General features: G+C 30.5%; 1 protein-coding gene across 7 annotated transcripts in view; it reads right to left on the reverse strand.

The window, feature by feature from the left end:
* The window catches only part of LOC113394834 (brain tumor protein), a 465,726-nt gene that overhangs the window by 49,470 nt on the left and 390,226 nt on the right, over positions 1-26,030 (reverse strand). For 2 of the 7 annotated variants that reach the window (XM_026632264.2, XM_026632261.2), the window contains exon 4: positions 21,111-21,133. The exons of 4 other annotated variants lie outside the window; for them this stretch is intronic. Coding sequence is in view for 1 of the 3 variants with exons in the window: in XM_026632259.2 (XP_026488044.1) it covers positions 10,086-10,108 (23 nt within the window). In the remaining 2 variants the exon portion in view is untranslated. Of the gene's footprint in view, positions 1-10,085; positions 10,241-21,110; positions 21,134-26,030 lie in introns of those variants that run through there. One more of the 7 variants, XM_026632259.2, reaches the window with a different exon arrangement.

Consider the following 26,030-nt stretch of genomic DNA (forward strand, 5'->3'; position numbering starts at 1 on the left):
ATTGGTCTGCACTTGTTGCTGAATCAACAGCTCTATTTATAGATTCGCTGTGTTGTTTATCAATTATTTAGGTTACAGCTGTTTATGTATTTTATTAAGAGTTAAATTTTTAATTACAGATATGACTAGTTTAATAAAGTGACCGACATTTATTAAAAATTGAAATGCAGGATTTGTTTCTTTTTTTCATTCCACGTTTGAAAAATATTCTCGGTGATTTCAATTTGTCTTTGCGTCGTTGAATGTTTGGTTTCTGGGATATTTTTGCAGATATATAAATCATTCAGAATATCTCTTAATTCAAATCGAATAATAGTTATTCGATTTGAATTAAGGAATTGCAGAACTCGTTACGGGGTTTGATGTGGTAAACGTAACTAATTTCAAATGACTAGTGCTAATGTAGACGGACTCTTCTAATTTGTCACAGATGCGTTCAATTTAATGTCAATTATTGCCCATAGTTACAGAATTATAATAGTTATCTATGTTATTGTTACGCAAGACGAATCATCTACGAACGTAACGTAGATCACAAATATTAAAAAATAACAAAATTTATTTACTATATAATCTCGGATGATTGTGTTTTTTTTATATTTTGAATAGAAAGAAAATTGACATTTGAAGAAATAATATTTGTGAACAAAATTTTGATGGAAGATTTTTCAAGATTGAAAAACTTTGAATAGAAAACAATTGCTCTCGTATTATTTAATACAGAATATTCAAAAACAATTGAAAGTCTTAAATAAACTCCATAGATACATTGAAGTATATCCGGATACGGATACGGATATCCTATGAGGTTAATAATGAATTAATAAACTACCTGATTAAAACTTTGCCGACTATTGCGATAATTTTATAACACATACGGTTTCGAAGCACGGCTGAGGTACATTTTGGCGGATTTGCGGCTTTGTTTCAAACTTCGTTGATGTAAACCAACTTCTATAAGACAAACTTGATTCGAATTTTATTATATTCCTCAAACTTGCTAAGTTCGAGTCACGTTCGCATAAAACTGGTTTAAGTAAAATATATGGTGAAGATAAAAGGCATTTCGCGGCGAAACACCACCAGTCTGCTTAGAACCTACCGAGTTGGAAGAAGTTGATATGTTTTCAATTTACGTTCAGTTTATTGAAAGATAAGGTCAAAGATATTTTTATATTTATTATTTCGAAATAGGAATGATACCAAAATCAGTGAATCGAAAATAATACAGTAATCTATAAATATAAACAAATTTTGAATTCCAACAAAATAATTAAAAACTAAAGGAATCAAATTCATTTATAGTAACAGACTTTTATTGAAGCATTTAACTTGAACCAAAGGAAATATGAACCGGAACCAGAGAATTAAATGTAATGCTTAATGGAGCTCACTGTAACACCCAATGGCTTTGAAAATCGCTCCACACATGGGTACCAACCTTCACTTTGTCATTGATCAAAATATTCATCGAATAGCTTTTAATTTATTTTTTCTTCATAATAAAATAGCTGTTTTTATATAACAGATATAAGTTATTTATATCGCGTTGAACAATATAAGGCTCGAAACAAATAAAAATCTTACATCACGACATAATTCAGCGTTTGCATAAAATAAAGACTTCGTTACGTGATTTCACGTTTTATATTTTATATTTATTTTGAGATATAAATAACTGTCCTTATACAAGAGTTAAATAAACACCACCCCTTCCTATAAAAAAAAGAAATTAATGAACTCCGCAATCGCTTTGACAACCGACCAGTTAAAGTGAAACGCGTCGTGAATTGGAACTAAATTTATAGCACAAAATGTAAAGACAGAGGCGCCACTTAAAAGCTCAAGTATATTGGCCAATGGCAGGAAGTCGCCGGCGGTTTACAGAGCATGATTTAAATATTAGCCTTCATGTTATCTTCCATCTGTAACGCGGGGCACGCGTGATTCAGGTTTGTCCAAAAATAATGTTACAATCGACTTGGTAATTTGTTTTATTACGGTAGAATTAAAATGTTCATTATCATTTGAAACGACATTTTTATAGCATTTTTAATGGGCAGCAATTTTGTATTTGGAATTATTTAATATGTATATGTCCTTTTCAGTTTTAAATTTAATTAAGAAATAACCTGGTTTAGAACATTATTTTCTTACAATACCAACTGATATTTAATAAAAACCTTATATTTTTTTCATCGAGAATCTGATAAAAGTGACCTTATAAAGTTCAATCTTTACGAGACTTTGATAACATATTTTGTATAATTCTTTTACTACTTACATTTTCAGTCCCGAAACTTATAATACACTTAGCAACTTTATCAATTCAGTTACCTCGTACAACAAAAGCAATCAAACTGTACAAAATTTATTTAGGAGTTGTTTTTGACGACGTAACAATACAACGAAGATTTCAGGAATTTATAACGAGTATTTAGCACTTTTAGTAGTTCGTTGAAACAATTTAAGTTGTTACACTATAAAACAAATACATTTCGAAAATATATCATACGAAAATTGCAAACATTTGTAGAATGTTATTTAACTATTTAAAATTGAATTGTCGAAAACCTTCTTAATAATCATATTTGAAAGTTTGCGTATTTAAAATATATCTTACAGTTGGTGGTGAGTATTGAGATGTTTTAATTGGACAAGAATTAAATTTATGTGATCTGGTATAGTCGAAATATTGTTTGTTCAAGTAGATCGTACAAATACTCTTAACATATTGTAGGATTAAACATAATGTAAAGTCACCGCCGGTTCTGAATGTTAATTTTACACATTACATGCACTACATGTTAAGTTCTATCAACATAGTCAATTATTACGAAAAGTTAGAATATATATTTTAGATCAGTAACTGTGATCAGACCGACGAGCATCAATTTTTATTTTTATTATACAATTTGGTCTGTTTACGCAAGTAGTATATTTCATGTTTCCATCACACTAATTCGCAGAGTCGTATACATTTCCCGACACAGTCATGATCTTAAACCTCATTATGTTTAGTTACCAATCGCGAAGTGATATATCTTCAAAGAGCGTCTTTCTGCGTCGCGAAGTCTACTAACCTTAATTTCACGCAGGTGACAGCCCTGTTTCTTAAAGTACCTAATCCGGACTCGACAGACTCATTTGCGACTTTGTCGCTCTGATTACATCGACTATCTAAATTTCGACTGCGCTTAAGCCTTAATAAGTAGAAGCAGAGAGGGAGGTTACGTAAGTGGCAATTTATCTTCAACACTTCGCCATTTAGATGAATATTTAAATAACTTAGCGAAGATTTTTAAAGACAATAACACGCTCTTTAAGGTTTAATTTTGGGATTCAAATTTTATTCCACTAATTGTATATAATTAAGAGATGGAAATTACATTTATTAAATTTAAAAAATAATATACATATCGTATCGAAAATTATTTGTGATAAGAAGCTTTGGTAATGTTGATTTTCGAATATCTTTCTTATTTTTATCTCTACGCTGTCTTCAGCAAATAAATTAGGAATTAAGAAACTAACTAACCTAACCTTCGCTAAATGGCGTTGCGTGTACTTATGAAATAAACAACGTAATTAAGGTAATAAATGGCGTCCTATAACATCAATGAGAGCCTTTTAATCTCCGTTAAAGGGCTTCGTCGAAGTTATAACCTATGTACCTTGTAAGTTCACATTATGCTATTTAATTAGTTCTTGTTCATGTATTTTGGCTTTCTGTAGCAAAAATAACCAATTATAGACTATATTATATGTATGTTTATTTTCTTAAAGCATGAAAGTCAGTACTAATATTGTAAACATGAAAGTCTACTACGTCTGTTACGCTTTCAAGGATACACTACTGAACCGAAATTGGTGCAAGTTTGAAGCCTAAGGGAGTATTTTTTTTTCTTTAATGATTGATAAAAATGTCTATCTATTGTATATATAGGTATAGCTAGAAATAAGTTTATAAATGAATAACTCTTTAGTTGTCCTATATGCGTTTCCGTTCTTAAATTATGTTCGAACATTGGTAAGTTATATACCGGCGCATTTTAAAACAGTGCCATTTGTAAACATTTTTACCAAAAAGTAAGCAGACTAGTCGCGGGTAATAGTTAGTACTATATAATTTACCTACCCTCTGAATTCTTTGTCAACGTAATTTAACAGCCTTTTAACACGTAAATTTAATATAGAAACAGTTATCGTTTCTCTAATGGCGGCAAAACCTCTTTTCGGTAGCCTTGAAACAGTTACTCGATCCCTTTTATCGTGACGTTAAAAGTGTTTCTAGTGTAAGTTCTTGCTTAGTGTATCAATTTAGGAAAAAACAATCACAATCTGTGTAAAACTCTTTTTAATGCAAGTACAGCATTATTATAAAATCAACAATGAAAATATAAACCAACAAAAAACCGAAAGGTCTTAAATCATAATTGGTATTTTAAAATTAATCCGACTCATACTGCGATAAAAAAATATTAAAGTTTAATTACAAATTGTTTTTGAACTAGGTATATAACATTTCATTTTTTGGTAAGAAGTAAATAATTATATTGCACTGATTTTAAGTATTCATTACCTCAATACAAGTTTATCCGTTTAGAAAGGTCATTCGAATGATTAGTAACTTTCATCAGTTACATAATGCGATATTTTAATACACGTCTCTCAAATTACTATTTACAAACCCCGCAATGTATTTTGCCCTTTTTTAACAAACGTATAAATTTAAATAGAGATCTTTGTAAATGTTTAAAAACCGAAAAAGACGAACGAGTAACCGTTAAGCTATTTAAAAAAAAACCTCTTTGATACGATCCATTGTATGGCGAACCACCTTACCGTGTGAAAATTATAAGGGTGCACTTTCTCAGTCTCGGGGTTGATAATAATAGGCGAGGAGATTCTTTGGGGGTACTTAGAAATGTTATCTATTTAATAGTATTATGCAAATCAAAAGAAACTTGTCTAGTATATTTGAGGTGTTATAAAAATAAGTAATTTATAACATTCCCTTTATGTATGTATTAATGTTTATGCATAGCTTGAATATAAAATAGATCCGTTGCGCCCTGTAAAGATTTCATTCTTCAAAAGTTACAACGTTAAAATTACGAACGTTTGATATTAAACATATGGTTCTGTATTTGTTTTCAATTTACTTTATTATTGTTATTATTATTCTTTTAGTATTGTTATTTTTACAACTAATGTTATACTTATTATTTGATTTCATTAATTATGTAACTTATTAATTTAAGTACATACACTGATTGTAATATAACTTCATTCTTACAATTATTTTGGCGAAATCGATGTTACTATTTATTGATTTTTTTTTGTTTTTGGTGATTATTTTTTTGATTTTGTAATCTGTTAATTGTGTTTTGTTTTTTTTTTTTTGTACAAATATATTTAACAAATATGTGCAATTTATGTGTGTGTAATATGGCGGGCGTTAATAACTGCACCACAGTTTTATACTATCGTAGTTATTATCGTTCACATCTTGTTTTTGTTCAATATTACGCTTAAATAAATAAATATTATTATTATTATTATACCTAGTATAATTAAAACAAAATAAATGAGTCATTTATGTAACGTCTAATTGAAAACGTACTTAAACAATAACAGAGTATGAAGCGCTTTTCGGAAAAGATTTTAGTACGTAAGATTAATAAGATGCGCTTCGCAAATTCACCCGCTTTAAACTAAGACTACAGCCGTGACAAGAGTAAATTTTATATTGACTTATTTATTTAAGTTATACAGTTATATTGAAAAACATTTGAATATCATTCAGTTACTTGTAAAACTTTCGATATGTCCTGTGCTCGACTAATTCGTAGACATAATTCATTTATCTACTGGCTTGGGCCCACGCTTTCAATGTGGTTTAGCAAACTTTGTCCTCCCGCCGTCCCCTCAGTCACCCAAGACAAATATAATAAAACTTTGAATCTCATACCAAGACAATCGTTTTAAGACAATTATGAATATGAATAATGGTTTAGGTTAAATTTTCTGTCGTGAATAAATTCGTTGTAACTATTAAGTTAAGACTATTCTTGTCACCTTCACACAGACCGGAGGAATATAAGGCGAGAAAGAGACGTTTCGTTATGCCAAAAATATACGAAGGTAGTGCGTTCAATTCTTTATCCTCAAGGTTTGACCAATTCGATATTAAAAAATAAACCACGCAATCTGCAATTAAGCGGATTTAGCGAACGTAATTGCATTATTCCGCCGCGATAACGATTGACACATCAGAAAGCAATACAAGTGTCGAGATGACATATCTGCGACGGTAGCGTGTAGCCTTTCATAGGTCGTGGTGTAAGATACGAGAGTCAACGCACACATGCAACAAGTTGTATGACTCTTTAACTTGACCTTATTATATCATACTAAAATTCAAAATCATGTGTTATCCGTGCAAATACAGAGGTATCTGTTTTATTCCAGGACATAATTGATGTTCTACGATATATTTGATTAACGTCCGTCCAAATTATCGAACGTGTAGGAATTAAGCCTTATATCTGAAATTCAAGCAAACATACATCAGACGTAATTACGTAGTCCACAGAAGAAGGTACCTACATCAAAAATCGCTCGTCGTTTTTGACTTAATAACAAAAGACAAGCTCTTACACGAAGAAATGAAAGTAATTAATTTGATTAATCGCGAGTGGCAAGTCTTTGAGGCATCCAGCGATGAGCAATGACTGTCTTTTTTCATCTTGAGCGTTTACATAGCTCTCCTTGGGGTTGATTATGGAGTCCGTGATACATAAATACTTAAATATAAATATCCGATTTATTAAAAATGTATCAACTTAAATCTCGTTGAGTTTGACGAAGTTACATAGAAATTGATCTTATAGAATTAAAGATTGATAGATACTGAATATGGGACTAGTGTCGCTTTTTTAAATCATGTCTAATCAAGTCATAAATCAACGCTTTATATCGAAATGGCTTCAAAAATTTTTAACGGTAACATATTTTTTTAGTAAATGAATGAATTAATGATTTTATATATTTCTCCATAGAGTAAAAAATAATTTATATAATTAAAAAAAAAATGAGATCGTTAGCAGTTTTAATTATAAAAATACATTTAAATTATTACAAACATGCAACCAACCTGCAATGCACTAAATTAAAGTTGTCAACAGTTCAAATATTATAGATTCAAAAATGCTTAAGTTTACAATGACTCCAAAAAATACCAAAATTAAAACTACATAATATAGCATACCTAAAATACATGCTAGCCAAGGAATAAGTCGGCTGACGTAGTAACTTGGTAATAGCTGTTACATTCGAAAAAAATTTTTTAAAGTAGACGACAGTATTACAGAAATAATATTCCGAAACTAACCTTTCTAAATATCCTTTAGTACCTGACAGGCCGTTTGTTACAACATAAGATACAAAAGAAATCCAGCGAAGTGTTTACACTAACAGGTAGAATACTTCTACGAAATACGGAATTTTGTTTTGTGCTAACGAAATATTCATCGCTGTTAAGACAAAAAAGGGTTCATTAACGCAGCAATATTTGTTGGCGCCTGAACAAAGAAATTGTCTATATTAAATATACTATAGGTGTTTCGGGTTGTCGCGGAAATATAACATGAGGGGTATTTATTTCACTGACACGAAAAATAATATCTTCAGCGGATCAAAAAATAATAATTGTTCCCGAACAGTATATAGAATGTTTATCATACTTGGATATATTGCTAAGTTACTCTGTGTGTGCTTGTGAAGGAAACTAGCCCGAAAAAAAAAAGACAACTTTATTCATTTTGTCCTTCGACCTATGAAGTTGAGACGGTTATTTAAAAAACGCTTATAACCTTGAGTTTTATAATCATAAGGCATATGGAATCTCACTTACAAATTCATGAGAAGTTTATATAAATATAAACTCTGATATTTATTCTGGAATACATACTAGGAAACTCATTAAGATTCGTTTATCAAGTTACTAAGAAGGTAGGTTCAGACTCAGAGATAACATATTCTGTTTATCACGTGCCCATAAGTACCATCCGATAGTACGGTTAACACAACAAGGAAGTGGTGACATTCGTCATAGCCGTAAATCAAATCGAAGCTAACGACTAACTGAAATCTGAATACCAAATCTCAAATGCTTCTACGTTAAGGGCACATACGGTAACGGGCGGAGCGGAAAGCGAGCTACGTTGCAAAGCGCCAGCACACCTTTGCTTTAATTCGAACAACTGTTATAGGCAATAAATAATATTAGCTTTAAAGTATTACGCAGTAAATGAAAAACAATCGTTATTAAAATCCTAACTTTATAAAACATCACTCAATAGATAACCACAACGGTTATATTACTTTAATATTGCATAGTGATTAATTAATTTTAATATATGTTTATTAATAATTATAATAATACTATAAATATTTGATTAGTTTATAATAAAACAAAACACTGTTAGCTTTGATATTATTTTGATTCGGTTAAATCGCTCAGCTTAACGCTCCGCTCAATTAATATAAACGAATCACGAAGTACACTAGCTCTTAATAACTATTCGAGCAATCAAGAGAGAACTTGCATAATTCCCTATTTCATATAACCGATGGGAAATTGATTCTGATCATTTCCAAATTTAGTTTAAGAATTTTAAGCCAAAATTGAATTTACATTAAACGCTATATCATTTTAATATAACATTTAAAAGAGAGATTTATTATAGACAAGCAACCCGGCCCGACACCGCTCGGCCAAATACCATTCATATTGAAGGAGAAACAAATAATATCTCCCATCCTTTTGCCATGAAAACTTTGCAGGCGTACGCAGAAAAACTCACCTAAGTTTCATTACAATTGGACGAATGCTTTAGGAACATAAAAACAATCATTTAAATTTATTAAGATTATATAAAAATAATAAATATCTTTTGATAAGCATTTAAAACTTCATCACGCGTAGAATAGTCAAACTTCTTAGTAGGAAATTATTTAACACGGTAACATCACAATATACGATATTCTTGGAATCACTGCGTAGTAAAGAATTTGTAAACAATTAATTCCAGGAAACGGTTAGTAATCAAATTAGTCAGTGTTCAGTTATATAATTATAATATAAAATATATTTATAACAATAAAAAATTGTATTTAAAAACATTATTTAGAAGTAAGTTATTGAGAGTAAATCTTTGGTTTAAAATCTCTTAAAAATTAAATTAAAAAAAAATGATTTGTTGTCTCATTATTATTCTAAATTCAAATATGTTTCGTTATTTAAACACAGATTCTCAAACATTATTCTGATCTTCTTTAAATTAAATAATTGTTGAGACCATACACGAAAAATCCCCGAACAAAAGGTTACACGGTCGTTATTTAACTAGCGGAAAAATAACAACATAAGCTTTCAAATGGGAAAGCAATTTCTCTGAAAGGTTTCTTTAAGAGCATCGAACAGAAGAACAAGGTTTTTCGTACGCGAATAAACCATACGGATTTGATTAAAATCGTGTACAAAGAATTAAACTAAATTTTAAACAAAGCACGATTTCCTAAACAAATTAAAAAACTTTTTACGTATTTAATATTGGTATGTATCGTTAATTAACTGTCATATGGGTCCAAGGCTTTTTCCCACATTATTATTAAATATAAAAAACATGTCTTTTTTGTATATATATATAAACAAATTTAATAAACGATAAAGAAATATTGATATGAAGATAAACAATTTTGTAAAATTGTAATGAATTATATATTTTTTAAATCGACAAAAAAATATTATATCTTGTAACTAAATCGTAAAAGCAAGAAACTAACGAAGTATAGTCAAGGGCAAACGACTAAGGTTAATCAACTTAAGGTGAACTTGTAAACTTGATCTAAATTTATTTTGTCAAAGAAACCTGTTTGCCTTCGACTTTTTGAAGTAATAATTTTTAAAAATAATTCTAGACATATCATATATTATATTAACATTTACATACATTTAATTTAAAGGTATATATTGTTAAATAATGCAACAAAATACGACACAAAATATTCAAACTTACCAAAGTAAACCAAATCCGTTCATTAAAATCAGTCTTCTGAATGCCTAAAAATTTTTAAATACACTTCTATATATTTAAAACTAAATGTACTTAAAACTATTTTAGAAACCACTACCGAGTTATAATACAATAAAAAATTTGGACACAATGACTAGATTAAAACGAGCACACGAGAACAACCGTTCGCGTCAACGGTCGAATCATAACTGACGAGGGGGTCAAGTTTTCGGAAAAAAATTCAACTGCAGGCAAAGGCACCCATACGTTCAGACCGAGATGCCTACTACAAAAAAGGACCCTAAATATTATCGGTTCGAAAAGGTGCGCTTCTCAAAATGCATTACTCTTTCCATTTATTTAAATATTATATTTCAACAAATATTTAAAATTAATATCCAATTATTTGCCGCGATCACGTGGTTATGATGTCATCGTAATGAAATAAAAGCGTCAGTTATAGCTTTTTTTTCCCAATGATTTTCACATTCGAGTTTTCAAGGCGATCCAGCTCCGTTCGTTGTACCCAAATTTTATAACACAGTGTATTAAAATTCGCTCACAAATTGATATTAAGTTACGTCATTCCGTTTACCAGTTTAATTTTTGATTTAAAAAATTATCAAAAAATAGAATTTGCAACGCATGAGTTCAAATTCGCAACACATTGAACTCGTATAACCTTTAAATTTTGCCAAAACGAATTACATAAAACTGCTAAAAATTCAACATGAAACCGTTGAAAATCAAATAAAATTATTAAGAATACATTTTGAAGTATTTCAAACTTATGAAACAACATAATTATATGTATAGTTAATATATCGCATCAATATACATATACGTTTAAATAATCTTTAAACGGTACCGTGTCGGGGCGGTAGTTAATAATAAAAGTTTGGGAACCATAGTCAGAATTCAAGTCCTGCAGCTGCCGTTCCCGGCTGTTGCACACATGTGTACACCGTATACAATGGTTCATTGTTTACGTGTGTGCGTCTGTAGGGTGTTTAATGTAATGATTATTGTTATACTTTTGTTCCGAGATAGATTGGTTTATTGTATTATTATTTTATCGATGTAACGTTATAACGTTTTTTTATTTCCATTTACTTTTATATACTAATTCGTTGGATTAAATAAAATAATTTTGAGTAGGTGTCTCTATAGAATATAAAACTTTTTGATAAGATTCAAAGTTTAGACTCATAGTGTTTTTTTATATGTTTTGAATAACAAATATCGATCAAGTTGTACTATAATTGATTACTATTTAAAATAGCCTTTATTAATTATTATTTTGAACTAAATAACTATCTACAATTTCAGACTAAAGTTCTATTTCCTTTTTATGTTTAAGTTGATATATTTGAATTCGCTGTTTTTTTGTGTAGTATTTTTTTTTAATTTTCATATTAATGGGAAAACAAATATTTGTAGAGGTCATTGAACGTATGACAGGTGGCGTCAAGGACTGTGTCTAATAGTTTAATCAAAACATTGTCTGCGTCTGCGCAGCTAATTTATTAATATTAAAATAAAGCGTGAGTTACGTGCTTTTAAATAAAAATATTTTTTGAATAACACAAGAAACTTGTATATTATATAGAAAAAATACACATTTATTACAAAGAAAATTATATTGGATTTAATTTTTTTTTAAATATTGGACAACATCACATACATTACTCTGATCCCAATGTAAGTAGCTAAAGCACTTGTGTTATGGAAAATCAGAATAGTAACGACGGTACCACAAACACCCAGACCTAAGACAACATAGAAAACTAATGAACTTTTTTCTACATCGGCTCAGCCGGGAATCGTACCCGGGACTTCAGAGTGGCGTACCCATGAAAACCGGTGTACACACTACTCGACCACGGAGGTCGTCATTTTTGTTGACAACAAGGTTTTTAATTAAATTTAAGTCAATTTATAAGTCGCCAACTTTTTTTTTGTGAAGGCGCTAATCAATACAAGTAAGCCAATAAAATATTCGTCCGTATTTAATTAAAATTCAATCACCAAACACTAATAACTATCAAGTTAATGGTGTGATGTTAGGGTTTTTTCAATGTAAAAACTCTTCCGGTATAATCTACTATAATTATTTTACGATTAAACATTTTTCGTTCGTATCTTTTAACACGAAATCGTTAAAAAATAGTCATAAAAATTGTGATTTACATAGCAATTATCTACTAATAATACTGTAAGCTGTCTGTATGTGGGCTATATTGATATTGCTAGAGGACGATTTATTTTTATATTGTACAATTTATTAACCATATGCTTGTATCTGCCAAAAATGTAATGATATCATTTCATTCTAGAACTCTTGTTTTGAAGTGACCAGATCTTTAATACATATTTATGCTTAACCCGGGCACCAGCTCTGCACACAATCTTGCTTCTATATATGACATGCTATGTACACATATAAATATCACTTTTGTAAGGTATGTTTTTGTTAAGAGAAATAAACATTACTATTATTCAATTGTGTGTAAAATTGTGGAATGATTTTGAGTGAAACGTTTTAAAAAGAGTGATATTTCTTCAATAACTCCGGAATCAAAACTAACACGTCTTACATCGGATTTCATTCCCTGACAGCTGTCTAGTGTCATCGTATTTATAAAAAATAAATCCTCTATTAAGTAGGTGTAACATTAAAATAATTGACCTAAATATCGCAGGATGATCGCGTGGTATACTGTGATGTAAGACGTGTTAATTTGGATTCCGGAGTTATTAGTCTAAGAGTGGAAATTTCTGCACACATTTTGATATAATTTCGCTTTGTGATAGTATGAGTTACACGATAAAAAAATACTACCTAAATACATATATTGTATGTTAAACGTCGACGAGAAGAAAGTTGCGGACACTGCTTATTTATAATAAATGCATACGATGTCATAACATTCACAAGTGTGTCAGTGTGTCGCGGCTTTGTTATCAGAAAAAATATAAATAATAATTATATTACGTTCTACTTTTGTTAATGACTCGTTTAGGAATGTTCCAGACTCGATGCTTCGAATTAAATGCACCAAGTTCAAACTTATACTGGTTGGTTGTTCGTGGAACGTTTGCGTATATAATGCTATGGGCAATCGTGACTTACCAACAGGTGATCCATTCCCCAAAAAATTTTGGGTAAATTATATATATCTATACGTTATGTTATAATGTGTATGAGGGACTTAACTAGTTATATATATAGGAAAGTTAGTATCGTTTAAACGAATATATAATTGTAGGATCATTGAGATCGAACTCCACGGGCAACTGTTTTCTTGATCACGTACATTACGTAATGTTGCGGAAACTATATAGGAGATATTATGTAATATATAAGAGACATTTTGACATTTGAAATTGATAGTCAGCGTTCAAATTAAATAATTCACATTCGTATCCTTTGTTACGATATCGGTAAGTACAAGTTGCATACAGAATGTATAAGTTCGACTGCGTATTGTTATACTGACCTATCGTTCACTTGAGAAAAAATACTAGTACTTACATAGTTTTGATAATTGTCTCGAAGCTAGCTATAAATATTTAATTACATCTAGGAAATACTATTAAATTGATGGGGCACTTTATTTTGACTTGAGTATTGTTATATATATTTTTATCTTTTATTTAATTTAATTATTAATGAATTATGGCTGTTAAAAAAACAATCATAATATATTTTTTAAAAATACTTAAAGATAGTTATTTAGGTAGAAGTAATATGCCAAGATGTGCGAGTCCAAGCCGAAGATTTTGGGTTCAAATTAGGACAAAATTAATCATATTTATTAAATAGATAGAAATATTCAATTCACCCCTGTGTGTGTGTCTAACTTATATAACAATGTAAAGAAAAAGGTAAGATGTATTTTGTTAAAGCACGACGTAATCACTATTAAGCAATTTTAACAATTGTATCTAACGAGATTTTCAACTAAAAGTATCGCAATGGTAATAACATACAATTTGGTGAATAACATTTATATAACAGTTATATTCTAAAAATAGATACTTTAAACTAAGACTTTGATACATAATATTATGACTTACGTAATATATACAACGTATTTACGCATAATAAAATTAATTAGGGTAACCATTATTTATATATATTTATTTAAATCGAAAGTGACTTCATTATTTTTGTGTGAAATTATTGTTCTCTCTTAATTTAAAAACTTAATGTTTGTTTAATAATTAATAACAATTTTGTTAAGTAATTATAATTCGAATCATTATTGTTCAACTTTAACAACATATCGTTTATTGTATGAGAATTATTGAATAGTTAGATGTGAAATTCACGTGTACAAAAAAGACAACAAGAAAGATAAATATTTTAATCGCGTCTAATATAAAATGCAGTTTTCGTAATTTTTTACGTAACGAACATCTCTACAGATATATTATTGTTTAAATTAATTGATTATTTATGATATATGGAAACAAAGAGAAAATATATGTAAAGCCAAATATTTGCCTGTCTAGTAACCCCTCCACGATTGTCGTGCCATGTTGAGGTAGGCCGGATGTAGAAGTTTCTATAGTAGATCTAATATAACCTTTATTACAAGGGAATAAGCGCTACAGGTGTTGAGTCCTAAAGGTAACAATTACACGCTGAGGTCAATGTCCGTGTCAATGACCGAACATATGACGCGGTCATTTTTATAGCACATGACATGATTCATCTTAAAGTTCAAACAATGTGACAAGGAACAAAGATCTTATTATTCGTAACCGTTTATTTATAAATTAAGTAACTGTTTTGCAATCATATGTTAATTATTTCAATATTTTATGATAATTATAATAATTTATGCGGTAAAATTAAAATGATAAATTTCTTGCTAGAGTTTTATTTTATTAATTGCGAACCGTAGACATCCATCTCTTTCTGAAACGAGAATCACATCGTCAGAGACAAAGACAGATGTATTCAACGGCTAATCTTAAATGCATTTCGTACCGACATTCGATCACAAGGTTATTTCCTCTTTATATCGAAAATTCCATGAACTTCCTTGTGGAGTGTAATATTTTAAATCGACTGACCGAAGTAACGGATTGGACGCAGGATGGCATTCCTTTTGATTTATTCGATTGAGAGCAAAAAAAAAAATATTCAAAACGTTGAAACACTTTATCTCGACTTCGAATTATTATCATTCACGTTCTTTTTTTAAAAATAAATATACATTAGTACAGTACAGTTTTAAATAGTACATTTTTCTCTCAAAATCTTCAAAAGATATTTAAATCAATGATTGCGGATTTAAACTTGGACATTTTAATGTGCTTAAGTGATATGTGTAACTTATATCGAGATGGTAAATGAAAACTCGCGAGGAAACCTACCTACCTACCTATGAATAATAATTTATGTATGTTCGAAATAAACGTTTATATATCTACGAAATATTTATTTATTAAAAAACGTAAAATATACATTGATAGTATGTGTGTCAGTTTTAAAAACATATGAAACTCTGTGAAACAATTCAGAGAAGTATATTAACCTACCCATTTACGAATGTTCTAAAAAGTTGCAAATATTATGCATACGGAGGGTAAGAGGAGGTCCTTCCGTTTAGTGTTGTGTTACACCGCATCGATATCGATGTTCGAAACTTGATAGCTTGCATCATAGCGTGTCGATTGCATGAGGATGTCGAGGTTACCTAGGCTACCTAGATACAGGCAGACCTACAGACCTGCAGATATACATGTACCTTATCTATAAACAAGGATATATCCAATACATTAAATATATTGGATATATTCAATATACATTTTTACATAATATTTGAATGGATGGATGTTTGATACTGAATCACACGAGAACGGTTGAACGAATCTGAATGAAATTTGGAACAGAGATAGATTGTAGTCTGGAATAGCATATAGGTTTTTTATCGGAAACAAGCGGTAGACGCTGGGGGGGGGGCGCAGTTGGTAACTATTGAACATAATTATTTTCAAATATCTGAAACTTCAATTTCAGACTACCTTTTGACCTCGTTTCTGAGATTAATTTATTATTCAATAAGTATTCATATATTTAAAAAAATCAACAAAAAATATATTATTCAAATAACCAACACAAAGTCAAGGCAAGGCAAGAAATACGAAACGTGAATTCCATAAAGAATATTTAATTCAAAACAAAAATAATTCAATAAACTGACAGAAATCTTAACTTTATTTATGTTGAAATATTTTTTATTATCAATGTACGTTCCAGCATTGTAAACACGTGGGTTATATTTAATACGATAACAAAAAAAAAATTACAATGTTCAACAATATACATTTTTATTTAATAAGAAATCAGTTATCATTTAAATGGGCGCTGTAAGGATAACCTAACGTCAAAGCTATGTCTCTCGTTCCTGTAATCCTATTTCAAAAACAAATATGTCTTTTGTAAGATTTCTTTGATATGTCAAATAGCCTTTGAATATGTAAACAGGGAAATATAACTGTTGTTTTAATCCCAAAAAAATATACAGATTGATTCAAGGAGTTTGTATTTAGAGCATCTAATAGCATATACATATATACTACGCCTTCAATTTACTTGAGGTTTTTTTGTGTATATATCTTTGTCTTCTGATTTTGGCGTTGGTTTTAATGATGAAAATGTTTTTTTTTAAATTTTCTGTGTTTGTTTCCTGTTCAGAGCCGAAATAGACAATTTATAATTACAATACAGTCAAACATTGCGGAGTTTTTCTGCGCTTGGTTAGTTTATAATATATAAACTCGGCGTTGAATTGGTATCGATCGAAGTCAAGCCTAGCATTTTGATATTAGGTTTTCCCGCGTCTTCACGCATTAAGTATCTATAAAAAAAGCGCGTCATCCTGTATTATTTAAATAATAATCTGTATTTAAAATATAAATTCGAATATTAAATTCATATTCAATTACATTAAGTATATGATAATATTCAAACCGTCAATATTCGAAGTCTATGTATCAATTATTACATAACTATATTATTATATCATCAACGAGACAGTATATAGCATGTATTTATACGTTTATTAAGAAATAAAAGTACAAAAACAAAGCGTGACTCTTCCCGGTGCATACTGAAAGTAAACAGGGAAGCGTCGATCGATACGGCGGCAAACACGGCGGTCGCCATGGCGACGGATCGCCCCGGGGTAGGGTGGCCATTATGTGAGCGCTTTAATAGATTTAATACCACTTTACTTGAGGTTTTCTTTTTGTGAATTTGTACAAAGGAACAACCGGCTAAGTTTTATTTTTGTTGTTTATTACAAAACAGACTTAATCAATAATTTATTCGTCTAGATTATTATAGACCTATGTTTTTTCTAAAGATATGTATGTAGTAGATGACTCCAAATATGATAATATTAAAAAATAAGCATTTTATATTCTTCATTTCATAACTAACCATCAAAATAGTATAAGCCGATTATTATTTATCAGGTGTTCTGTCTAAACAGCCGATACAATAGTTAAACATTAACCATGAATCACGAATCACATGTGATACCCAGGGAAGGTTCATAACGTTACGGTAAAACGAGGTACTAACCGTTTTTATAAATAAGCGCTAATGGGTGTTTTATCAATGTTTTTACTTCGCTCATTATTCTTGTGACTCATAGTAAACTTTAATAGTAAAACAAACAAATTACTTTATAGTTTATAGTGTTAAAGTCAATGATCTCGAGGTATAAATACAGAAGATTTAACCGACCAGAAATGTTATGTTTTTATATTAATCACATAATACGATTTTGTTGAATCAATTTGTTTCATAACTAAATTGAGATTATAACTTTTTAGTTAAACAATCAGAAATAAGTCGAGATCGACAAACGATGCAAAAAAATAAAATATTTTCTTTACCCTCTTTCTCTTTAAGAAGAAAAACGCTTTATAACAAGTCTCAAAGTCTTAATAACCAACCCTTTACTAATTACAAAAAAAAATCCCCACCTTATTTAAAGAATTATGTAATGCATTGTCTGTGGATTACGGGAAGGGATGGAGACCCTACTCGAAGGGCGCTGCCCCTGTTGTGACGCGGTATACAGTACTACTGGTGCTCGGCTATGGCGTTAAAGCGCTTGGTAGTCGGTATTTATAGGCACTTGTGATTTAAATCCAATTGATAAATAAACCGACGAATGCAGTATATTGAATGAATTTTCATAATTATCTCAATTCTGGTAAAAAAATTCTAATATTTTTCAATTACTGTTTGTTCGTTTACGCGCGAATCTGAAATGTTATTTATATGTCTACATAAATGCTCAAAAACCTGTATAATAACAGTATAAATTATAAATTATGTACAATGATGTTATTTTAAATATATATAGTTGAAGTAAATTCCCTAATATCCCATTGCTGGGCTAAGATCTGCTATAGAGATTTTGGTGCTTATTTTAACACAGACGGACAGATTTTTAGGTAACGCATTCATTTTTTGGTCAAGGTTTCCTGGCGGTATTTTCAATTTTGTTAATTTTAAAGATTATTTCAATAAAAGGGATGCAAAGTCATATATAACCATTAGTGGGTTTCATTTTTTAACTTTGCCGTTTCATAAATTCAAAACATTTGTAAAAAAATCATCAGTAAAGAAGGCATATTATTCGATACAAGATTATATTGATGATAAAAAAGCGTGGAGCTAAAACTTGTTGACTTCCAGGCAGGAGACATAACATACATATACAATTGTATTTAACTAACATGACTGTATTTTTAGATGTTGAAAAAGAGTAACTACTGAGTTTCTTGCCGGTTCTTCTCGGTAGAATCTACATTCAGAACCGCTGGTAGCGTAGCTTAAAATAGTTTGTTAAATGACGATTCAAAAGTGCTTGTAAAGTACTTGAATAAAGTATATTTTGATTTTGATTTAGGCTGCGTGCTACCCAGTCTGGGTAGGTAACACCCACTTATCAGACAGTTTACCGCCAAACAGCAATACTGTTTAGTATTGGTGTGTTCCGGTTTGAAGTGTGACTATGCCAGTGTAGCAACAGGCATAGGGCACATAACATCTTACCTCCGAATCTATGCGCTGTGGTGACCATTTACTATCAGTTGCTCCATACCACCTACCTTCGTTGTAAAATGTGTGTAATGAGACGGACTACAGAATCGCCTGTAAAACCAGCTTTTGTTGTGACGCGCTGCGCTCATTACAGTTCGAAAATACTACGAAATGTTAAATATTTTACTACTGTATGTAATTCTCATTATAAAACGGCTTATTTCAACCTATAAACGTTAGTTAAGTGAAGTACTTAGAACATATATAAATAATTGAGATTCTATAATTAATCCGAAGTATATAGAAAATATGTAATTATTGATATTAAAAAAAAAACATAAAATTTTAGTTTATATGTACTAAGGTTATATTTTGTCCAGGCTCTATTGAAGCATACACCACCTCTTTATACAGATTGGTTATTGTGGCAGAAATACATTGAATTAAGACACATGCAGGTTTCGTAACGATGTTAAGGTAAAGAAAAACAGTGGTGCTAATCTGGGTTTGAATTCGCAAACATCGGCTAAGATGCACGCGTTCTAATCACTGCCTCCCCCCCCCCCTTAATTGTTTATTATTAACTATAACACATTTTTAGTATTATTATTGATGTATTTTTGAGCAAAGACAAATTATTTGACAATTACGTGACATAATAATCTGTATATATATATTAAAATTTCAAAGTTAGATTCAGTCGCTGTAATTTCTATGAAGATACGATGTACAAAGGCACGAAACCTGGTTTTGAACGAAACTTATTCAAACGTAACGCTATTCATATTTTAGAATTAATTGAATACGAATTAGGATTTACAAATGTCCGACATTTTAATACTCCGACAAAGTTAAATTTTAATAATCGCAAAGGAAAATAAACAATGGACGGTAACATTCACATTTTGTAGAGTTATATTTTAACTAACCAAATTACACACGTTTAAAGGTCATTTCATTTTGTCGTATTACAATCTATTCGGTGGTATATTACAAAGACTCGGTTTCAGACCGTTAATAAAGGAACGGTAATCATGAAAGAAACGGATCCTTAGAAGCGATAATCTTTGATTAAGATCTCGTAAGATTTTAATTAATGTGTATTATATTTAGACATATGTTTATATCTACAAAAGAGCATCAACAACAAGTCAACTTTATTAGCTTCGTGTGCGTGACAGCTACGTCAATCGTCATACTTTACTAGTGTGCTTGTACTTAGTTACTACTATTTTGACAAAGTCAAAAATCTTTACTCAATATAGAAGTGTTTACACTTGCTTATTGATTGTCAAAAATCTACCACCGGGTCGGAATTTAGCACCTCGGACCTGAGAAGAACCGGCAAAAGAAACTCAGCGGGATATATATATATATATATATATATATATTTTTTTTTACAGTCTATCTAAACATAAAATGAGGTATTTTTAAAAAAAAATGTCATGTAATCTTCAACTTAATTTAATTATCTTCAAAAAGATTTGCGATGATAATAAAAATGGTTCGAATTTATCCTGATAAAAGCAGCGGAGTTTAGGGGGATCGGGAGACAGCCTCCTTCAAGTCTATTTTATGAATAACCAAGATCCCATTCTATAACTTATATCAATAAATTCAGCGTTTGATTTTGTACATAACATTGTAATATCATCTGCTATTTTAGTATCAAACCAAAGAATTTTTATCCGTCCGTCTGTGAACATCATACTAATAAGTGGTAATTAGATTTTAATAATCCTTCGCATAGATTTCTTATAACCTAGGCCATATATGTTGCTATACCACAGAACGGAACATCATCTGACATTAAGTAAGCTTGGGAGCTGGATAATATCTACATAAATGCCATATTTTACAGGAAAACAACGGGAATCGCGGGAAACAGCTGGTATAAGACAAAGCAAGGACAGTCTCATGCGTCATCTTAGAGAATAATTGTTACTTACAAAAGAAGCTGGCCATAACTCACCTGAAACATGAGAAGAAAACTTTAAATGTTATTGTTAAACCATCAATTAGTAATACCAATTCTTTGTTCTGTCACGAGTGTACCTTGGATTGGATTTAATGGAGAAATCCAACGAACGATGAACGCAAATTCGATTGATAAACGTTTAACCTCCAGTTTGCTGAAACGCTGGTGAATTGTCATTGGTTGGTTGTCTTTGATGAGTCAATAGACGACCAATGGACGTTTAGATTACAATTCGTTTATCTGACTTTAATCAGCGTTTCAGAAACTTAAGATATTTAGTTTTAAATTGGAATTATTTTTTATTTAAATAAGTATATAGAGTTAATGAAAATGAGCACAAAATACATAGTTTATTACATATTAAGACTAGTGCCGACAAAGAGGAGGATGAATCAAGCCCAAATACCTGTTGACTTCCAGGCAGGAGACATACCATACACATATAATTGTATTTAACTAACATGACTATTTTTAGATGTTGAAAAAGAGTAACTACTGAGTTTCTTGCCGATCCTTCTCGGTAGAATCTACATTCCGAACCGGTGGTAGCTTTACTTAAAATAGTTTGTTGATTATTGTTAAATGACGATTCAAAAGTGCTTGTAAAAGCCAACCTGAATAAAGTATATTTTGATTTTGATTTTGAATGCTCCTTTGTCTATAAAAAAAAGTGTGATATAAATACATAAATTTATTACAGCTGCCTGTAATGTAAATATTGTATGAAATGAAAGTATTTGTTGGTATAATTATAAGATACAACCAGTCTGCTTCTGTAATACATAATTTAAAATGTACGGAACCATTTCAACTATCTCGGAGGCTTGAAATGGGGGAATGGAGCTAATACTCCACTTTGTCTTCCAGTCTTGGAGGTAATTGGATAAAATTCATTTTATCTCAGCGAACGGATGTCAAGTTACGCATATTAAATTTTTGCGCACGCGTGCCGTTCTGTTAGTTAAGTTATAATAACGTAAATGTCTTAATTAACAAAGTAATTATTTAGCTATGTACTACGAGCAATCTCTTTTGATTTTAAATGTTTGCTTTTCGTTAGTATATGAAACGTTAATAATGATTTTGATAGTTTTTCTTAAGGCTTTAATCGCTATATTGTACTTGGTATATATATAATTGTAATGTATGATAATAATTTCATTGTAAAATTTCGTAGATAGAAATCTAAGACAATTATACATTAAAGATTACACTGTCCTGAATGAATGAATGATTAATTAATTTATTTATAGTCAGTCTCAGGATGATGAAATGAGTTTTTTTAAGATACTAAGTTTTGCAGTGTGATAGGATAACTGATGAGGGGGTGGTACCTACCAAGACAGAAGTTTCCAACATAAGGATTACCCAATGCAAGATATTGTTGTAAACGATAAAGCCGCCTCTACACGGATCGAGTTTTTTATCGTATAAATAAAAAAATCGGGACGATTTTAATTTCACGGACACACAGCGTTGTCGTAATACTATTAAATATATATAATAGATTATAATTATGTTCATGACACACACAATTACATTATCGTTGTTTTTCATTAGTTTTCCTTATTTACGTTTGAAATGTCAAATTAAAAGGATACCGACCAAACAATATGACCATATCTGAATTTAAAATTAGGTAGTTATTATAAAATATTAATTATCTTCCAGTTCAGTTTAAAACTTATAATATCGACATAATTATGGTGTTCGTAGTAATCATGTAAAAATAATATCGCTTCGTCAATTTTAAGGAGGCTCTTACAAGCACCTTTAAACTGACAATTTGATATATTACCGGTAATAACCGGTTTTATGGTATGTCCCCTTGGGAGAATTTCAGACATAGCGGTCAATCTTGAGGATGAGTTGAGGATGAGCACAGTGGCGCATGAGATTTATTATAGACACACTTGTTCAATTGTTGGCAAATACAAGGGCATCCTCTGTTTCTTAGCTGTTATAATTAATAGCAAGGCAATTCCACACGGCCGGAAAGAGAGCATACCCAGAACTAACGGCTATACGAGCTCTTAGAGACGCGAGAGTAACACTTCCGAATTCTTAACTCCAAGATACTACTGAATTTCTTGAAAGCAAAATCCGAAATAATTTATTGGCTAGTATCTTGTAGCCATTGCCTAATGGACCGAGTATTTTGATAGCGAGATTACGTCGAGTGATACCTGTGTTGAAAAAAAAAATCCATTTTTAAACTTAGATCAGTAACTATCATTAAATATCAGTGTAGTTGATGTACCAAATGTCAATGTGTCATAATGTATATTTCATCAGAAATCCAAAATGTCAGCTCTAATGAAACTGGTAAATTTTATTGGAGAACTTGTTTATTAATATAATAGTATACACGGAAAATCCATAATTTATTTATTGACTTCCAAGTAATTTGTGTTAAATGCAATTAATGTATATTTTTAATTTACAAGAAATGTAACTAAATCGTTTGTTATATATAAAAGGTTGATAATTTTAAGAATAATTGGGATTAATAATAATTATTATATACTACTAGTAATATAGTCCAGTTTTAAGGTCGGGTATCATATATTTAACGAATCAAAATATAGGTACTTTAATCGAGTAGACTTTTCCTAGCACTTTTCAATCATTTCACAGGATTATATTATATGCAAAGGTACCGCGGGTTCAGTAGATTCGACGGCATTTTAGGTATCTTATCTTTATGCAATAGCAACACAAAATAAAATTAGCATTTAATTTATACTGTGCGTTTATTTTTATATGAATGTTAGTTTTTGCCCGTGCCTTCACTGGCGTGTTCGGGGAGAGGGGGGTTTAGATGTTTTATCTGCTATGTCCTCATCTGTATCATGTATGCCTTACTCGTTTTTGCAAAATTTCTTGATGATCAGCTGAGTAGTTAAGGCATAAAAACTTAAATAAACAAACACAAGTTCGCTTTGATAAGTTTGAGGTTATAATTAATTAAAAATTTAAATAGGCTCACTTTTTGTGTATATGTATGTATGTATGTATATGCATCGTGAGTGTACGTTAATGTAGGATGAAGCACCCTCTATATGTGACGGGCGTAATGTAATTGAGAGTCCTAAATGTCATTACCGCGACGCACTGATTGAAATGCATTAGGGCTCTTTCACGTGTAGCGTTTAAATGCCCGAGAATATTATATTTTGAGTGAAATTATTAAAGTGATGATGGTTGCGTTCTTAACTGGCTTTTATGAGTAAATTTGTAGTCTCTTAAAATTTGACTTTTTTGTTCCTCAGTGTTGGGGAAAGGAATCCTCTCCTCTCGAGGTTTGGTTATTGATCCACGTTATTTTATAAATTACACACAGGTAAGTTACGGGTTCAGCTAGTTATTTATTAGAAAAAATGTTTATAGATGACTCCATTAGTACCTATGATATATAAATAAAAAAATATGATTGTATGTCCGTCTTCTATGCGTTTCTAAACCAATGATTTAATAATTATTCAAGTATGATATGTTTTGTAGTTTCTATATAAAAATAAATGTACACCCGTATTGTAATGGTGCGAAGCTATGTTACATAGCAACTTTTTTGTACATAATTTTAGTTGGTATTAAAAAATAAAGTTTTATAACAGTCACGTTTGTAAGTAGCCTAAAATCGAAATATCGTTTAACTGTCTACAATAACGTCCCGGGGGGAGTAATTGTGAATAATTGCAGCCCGATGTCCCAGTGCGAATTAGTATGTTAAAGTTATATCATAGGGAAAATTTAAATATTAAGATGTATTTAAAGTCAGCGTCCTTGGTTTTTGCATTGGAAATATAGTCGTTTATAATGGAAAGAGATGTACAGATGTATAAACTACTTGGACCAGGAACATGTCATCTTGGATCGAACTTTTAACTTCGATATATGTGATTAAAATAGTGTTGAATTATAACTAAAGATAAAAGATTATTAATCAATTGTTTATAGTTTATATTAGAAAACTATTAACGAATCGCATGGAATATGTTAAAATAGGTTTGTTTGCCTTTAATCCTCCTGCCGTTGAAACATATTTTACATACAATTGCACTTCCATTGGTACCGTAACGAAAAAAATATATGCTTACTAGAATCCACTGATTAAATTAAAGCCAGTAGAAATAATAACAATTTAAACATCTGAGTCACATCTAACTTGTTTAATATTCAACGGAAAAATTAACTTCCTTTTAAAAAAACTTTCCAATTAAAAAAAAAGCCTGGTTCTGACAAAACTAACACGACGTCCTTGATACAAAAAACATATGCTTATCGAGATCTCTTCGACAAATGTTTGAAGTAACTCATACCGGCGGTAACATTCGCGGAACACGAACTGTGGTATATAAAACATGAACGGTAATTTTTTCTGCTGTTATCCACTTAATGGCCTTAAAAATAAGGTTCAGATTGGTGTATTAAATATTTTGCGGTTACAAATGTAAATGGTATCGGATTAGGTAATGCTGGGCACCTGTGGCGGAGGTTTCAACGCTTCCCTAACAATTTTTGCTATAAAATGAGACCTTCAGTGAACTTAATACAGACGGAAGTTTATGGATCCTTAACATAGAACGTGATTCGGAAACTAAGTAAATAAGAATTCAGATAAAATACGGTTGATTTAAGATGTTGCTTCTGGACTTTCTGGTTATAACGAAACTTCAGTGTTTTTGACATGGCTATATCACCCTTTATAAAAATAACCTTCGGACGTGTTATTGTTGCTAATGATCCAGTTAATCTTTCATGTTTTAAACGATGTCATTATAGAATCCATTTTGGTTTTGTTAGCATAAAGTACTTCGTTTGCGTTTAAAAGGTTGGTCAGCAAGAAAAAACAAGAAAACCTTACTTCACATAAAATTTCATCATATTT

This window comes from Vanessa tameamea, chromosome 22, assembly GCF_037043105.1.
Source record: "Vanessa tameamea isolate UH-Manoa-2023 chromosome 22, ilVanTame1 primary haplotype, whole genome shotgun sequence".
Taxonomy (NCBI): Eukaryota; Metazoa; Arthropoda; class Insecta; order Lepidoptera; family Nymphalidae; genus Vanessa; species Vanessa tameamea.